At 35.9% G+C, this 4,792-nt stretch overlaps 1 protein-coding gene across 1 annotated transcript in view; it reads right to left on the reverse strand.

Annotated features, from left to right (window-relative positions):
* The window catches only part of LOC108575007 (zinc metalloproteinase nas-4-like), a 10,535-nt gene extending 7,966 nt beyond the window's left edge, over nt 1–2,569 (reverse strand). The window contains exon 1 of the mRNA XM_017937696.1: nt 2,233–2,569. Within this exon, the coding sequence (XP_017793185.1) occupies nt 2,233–2,569 (337 nt within the window). The remainder of the gene's footprint in view (nt 1–2,232) is intronic.
* Nucleotides 2,570–4,792: the final 2,223 nt, after the last annotated feature.

The raw sequence follows: 4,792 nt of genomic DNA on the forward strand, positions 1-4,792 counted from the left end.
CACCCTAATTAAACCGTCTCAGTAGTTTACCGTAATTAATAATCTATTTTCGGAATTTATACGAGAATTTTTGAATTTTAGTAAATACTAGAACCAGTGCATTGCGTATTGAAATAATAGCTTCGTCTCTAGTTCGTTTATTATTGAATATTTTTACGCGTTTAACTTATGCTTCTCCCCAATTCTCGTCGCGTATTTTATTCAAATTTTCTTATATTCTAGAATCGAAAAAGATACGAATTCGCGTTTCTTCTTTTGGTTCTTTCAATTTTTCACTCGCGTTCTACGATAGTTTAGTTCAATAATAATATTGAAAATAATATAAATTCGCGGTTTCTCCCTTTCTGAATAAAACTGAAATAAATCGCGTTTCGAAGTACTTTTCGCGTCGTCCATTTCACATTAACTCACACTTTGTGAGTTTGTGAGTCTTGCAAAATCGATCGGAACTGGGAGGAAGGAAGAAAGGAAGGATGACGATCTGAGTGGAAGGAAGGAGAAAATGCAGTCAAATCCACGTTGCAGAGCTCAGCTGTTTAATCAGCGAACAGTGAGTTACAAAAATGGCCTTTTTTTGGTGATTTGGTTTAGTAGTTAGTTGTATTGTGTCTTGCCAGCTCAAATATGAGTTGGCTGCCCCAAATTAAGCCGTCTCAGTAGTGTTTCGCAATTAAAAATCGATTTTCGTAATATATACGAGAATTTTTGAATTTTAGTAAATACTAGAGTCGTTGTAGAGTCGACCGTGAAAACGTAACGCGTTAAATGTTTGGCAATTATAGAAAATAAGAAAAATTGTAGCGACGAGAGAAATTTGTTTTATTAAAATGCAATATTATTGTCCGAACATTTCACGTTTATTCACAAAGTTAGAAAGAAATTCTGAATAATAAAATATCGTAACGGTTCCTGTAACGACGCAAAACAGAGAATATGTAGAAATTAAAAATGACAAAGTAAAAAATAAAATGAAACTTGCTTGTTATTTGAAATAATAATTTTGCGATATTTACAGACTATTTTTTAGCATTAATTAGTTTTCGAAGGAGCATGAATAAAATGTGATAATGGTATCTATGACGCGTAACGGAGAATGTATAGAAATGAAAAATGACAAAGTGACAAATGACAATAATTTTGCGATATTTACTTCTCAGGAACACTGTTTCCTGAATGAACGGAGGATGTTTCCATGGTACTATCGCTAACATTTAATTAAGCAAATTTCTAAACAACCGACCGCTACTTAGGACAATAAATCTAATTAAAGCGTAACAAAATAAATTTGTTCCACAACAGCTGGTTATACTGACGTGGAGGAACGAAGTAATTACTACGCAGACGTGCAATTAACTTTCGTTTTACAAGCGTTACAAAGTGAGAAAGGCTCCATTGTCGGCAAAGTTGCAGATCCTGCGTTTCCGGAAAAATCTAACTTTCAACTCGAGCAACCTTGTAGATGAAAAAAGAAACTGAAGCGACTAGGAGCGAGTTAATATAATACTCTTGATTATTTGCAATATCGAGATCAACACGAACTGCCGAAGAAACCCTAATGATGTAGTAAAGAAAATAACCAAATCACAATGTTGATATAAAATTCTTTACTATTATGAATAGAACGGTATTAGATTTTCCATTTGCAACTTCAAGTATATATATTTCTTTTTTTATTTATTTATTTTTATTTTTCACTCACGTGCACTACCGGCCAAAAGTTTGGAATCACCGAGCATTGCAATTTACACAAAAATTTGCAGAAAAAAGTCAGCGACTTTGAGAATTTTTTATCATTCGAATCAATTGATACGAGATAAATTGATAAAAGTAGAATTGGGCTAAACTTCAAATCTATAAAAAATTAGCAGCAGATTTAATATTGACGAAAAGTGGGAGGTGATTCGAAACTTTTGGCCTGTAGTGTATATTGTCATTTTTATATTCATTAATCCGTGAGCAGAGAGGATGTATCAGCTGTAGAAATAAATTCTTTCCACTTGAAACAGATCAATCGTCGAAATAATTCCCATAATTTCTCACGAACTTGAGCCATTTTTCTGACAGTTTTCGAATACCATCGCGATAGAAACCCCGATGGCTTTGGATCAATTATATGAATCCAGTCGGAAGGAATTCATTTCTACACCTAATAGTAACGCAAAGCTGCGCCCGAACTATCTAATAGGAAAAATCGTTTCGCAGTGGAGCTTGAGTAACGTATAAAGAACTTACTGAAATATGGACTGATGACATAAGGCACGACACCATTCGGCCATCTCGCAGAATTCGCTCTCAGACCGCTCCTTCCATTTCCCAGCGGAAATAGGATGTCACCTTCTGCGTAGGATCCCAACTCTTCCGGATTGGTGGACATGTTCCCGCTCCATTCTGCCACTCGCCTTCCAGTTCCATCGTCCGGAACACCGTACAGAGATTCCTCCAGATGTTTCAGGTGAGAAGTTAGATTTTCGAAGTCACGAATTCCACCGGCGATAACAATCTTTCTCCATAACGGTCGCGCAGATGTTGCACTTGTCAAGAGGAACGTAAACAGTATCGTAAACGACATTCGACAAGAGTTCATAAGGCGAACTGTGAGAAACAATTTTTGTTAAATTAACACTTGGAAAGCTGAATACTAGACGTTTTTTCTTTAAGCTAATGGTATTCGTTGTAATACTTGTCGAGAATGGTACTGCATACTTGGTAAGACGAAATACTGAGAAAAAAAGGCTAATGTTCTTGCCTTTATAACGTGCGAAAATGGGTGTGACTGATGTGTCCATTGAATCAATGCTTCCGTACGGAAGCAATCAGGGACACTTAGTGATAAGAGTCTTTCGACTTGAGGTGACAAAAAGTCGATATTTGCTTACCGCTATTATACGTCGAAGGTGTGGTTCGCACTATGATATCCTTTGATCCTAAACTACAGGTATCTGCGTCACCTTGATTGACGTATAATAGTTTTCTTTCTTTGCATGTTTTTGAGAATTCGTCGGGAAGTTGAAAATCAGAAGTATATCATATGATAAATTTCAACGAATCAAAAATATGTCGTATAACAGTTATAAATTTCGACGAATAATTTAGCAATAATTAAAAAATACATTTTTTATCCAAAAATAATTTTATATCCGAAAGCGAAGTACGGTCTTAAGAGTGAAACTAATAATCTTAGTGTGGAAGCTTCGAGGTCATTAGCATTGCTGCTTGAAATATGTCAAGTACACCGTTGGTACCGTGAAAAGACACTATTTGCATATACCGTCTCACTCGACTTAATCTCAGATTAAGATTCCATAATGTTCTTCACTCGCGTGCAAATCTCGGTGAGTAAATGTTTGTCCTGGCGTCTCGTAACTTGCAAAATGCTTGATTACAAATAGACAAGGCCAGGTGTGTCCGATAAGGTATTAACAGCTTTCCATTTCACGCAATATCGCTTGATAGTGATCTGTTAAGGAAAAAAAAGCTGAAAATAGAGAGTGAAGTATAATACGTCCTTTTTTTCTTCAAAAAATCTAAAGACTAAAGGGGTTCTATTTTCTTCTTCACTATGACACATTTCTTCTCTATAATTGCAACTATTACTTCAATAGTAATTTTTCATAGAATTGAATACATCAAAATAAATTCTTGTGTTTTGTATTGTTATTTTTATTTTTCATGCTTTTAATAATTATCTGTCCAAGAATTTTCACTATTTCATTTGAACGAGGTTTGGAAAGCTGAGTTACTTTAAATCGAATTGGAGATGCTAGATTATTGATATAGAGCCATGCTTAACCCTACTGCGTTCTTCGTTTTGACTGTACAGTTAAGAGACTTTTGGGTGAAAAAGGACCTAAGACCTTATGTGTAATAATTTTTCTTTCCAACGCGACATATGAACCTGGACGATAAACGTTTGAAATAATGTTAAGGGACGTAAACTTGATAACAGCAAGAATTGCTAAAAATATAAAAAGGCGGTGGGTCAGAAAAGACCCGAAGACCGTTCTAGGGTTAAAAACCTGCAACAAAGTTCGAGAAGTGATAACCACATTCGTGTAAACTTGACATAGTTCGCTCGTGGAAGACCAGTGGCTACTTTTTCTCGCGTTCGTTTCATTTATACGTCTTTCGGATATTCTCTCTTGCTGAATTTATATCTGTGACCCAGTTCGCGTATTAGTCTTACCCTAGAATATTTCGCCAACGCGAGAAGGCCAGCAGGACAACTGCAGAATGTGCAAACGTTGGCCGCACACATGCATCCAATTCCATATCCTATCACGTTTTCACACACTTTCCCTCTTTTCTTTCCACGTTTCCCTCCGTTCTTTTTTCTTCCGTCCCGTTTTAAACGGAACACGAAATAATGAATAACACATGAACGCGTAACACACTTTAACGCGTTGCACACTTCCGGGGAAGCTGAGTAACGTTTGAAATTAAGGGGGTCTTCTAGTGTGACGGTTTGAAAAAATCGATTTTTATCTTTTTGCATATATCGAAAATACAACTCTTTAAGAATGTACTCCTCAAGTTTTATAGTTGTATTGAATAAAATAACGAAGTTATAGTTGGTTTAGTGTGACACGTCAAGGGAGAATCTAAATTGCACTGAAAACTTTAAACGCGTTTTTCTCGGAACCATGTTTTCCGAAACGGTTGCCGCGATCTGACAAAAACTACTGAACCAATCGAACTCAAATTTTGCATATGTCTTCAGAATATGTGTGGCTATGGTCGGTAGTAGAATTATGCCAAAATATATATTTTTCTGATTTTTAGAGCCTCTGAAAGA

This window comes from Habropoda laboriosa, unplaced genomic scaffold, assembly GCF_001263275.1.
Source record: "Habropoda laboriosa isolate 0110345459 unplaced genomic scaffold, ASM126327v1 scaffold204, whole genome shotgun sequence".
Taxonomy (NCBI): Eukaryota; Metazoa; Arthropoda; class Insecta; order Hymenoptera; family Apidae; genus Habropoda; species Habropoda laboriosa.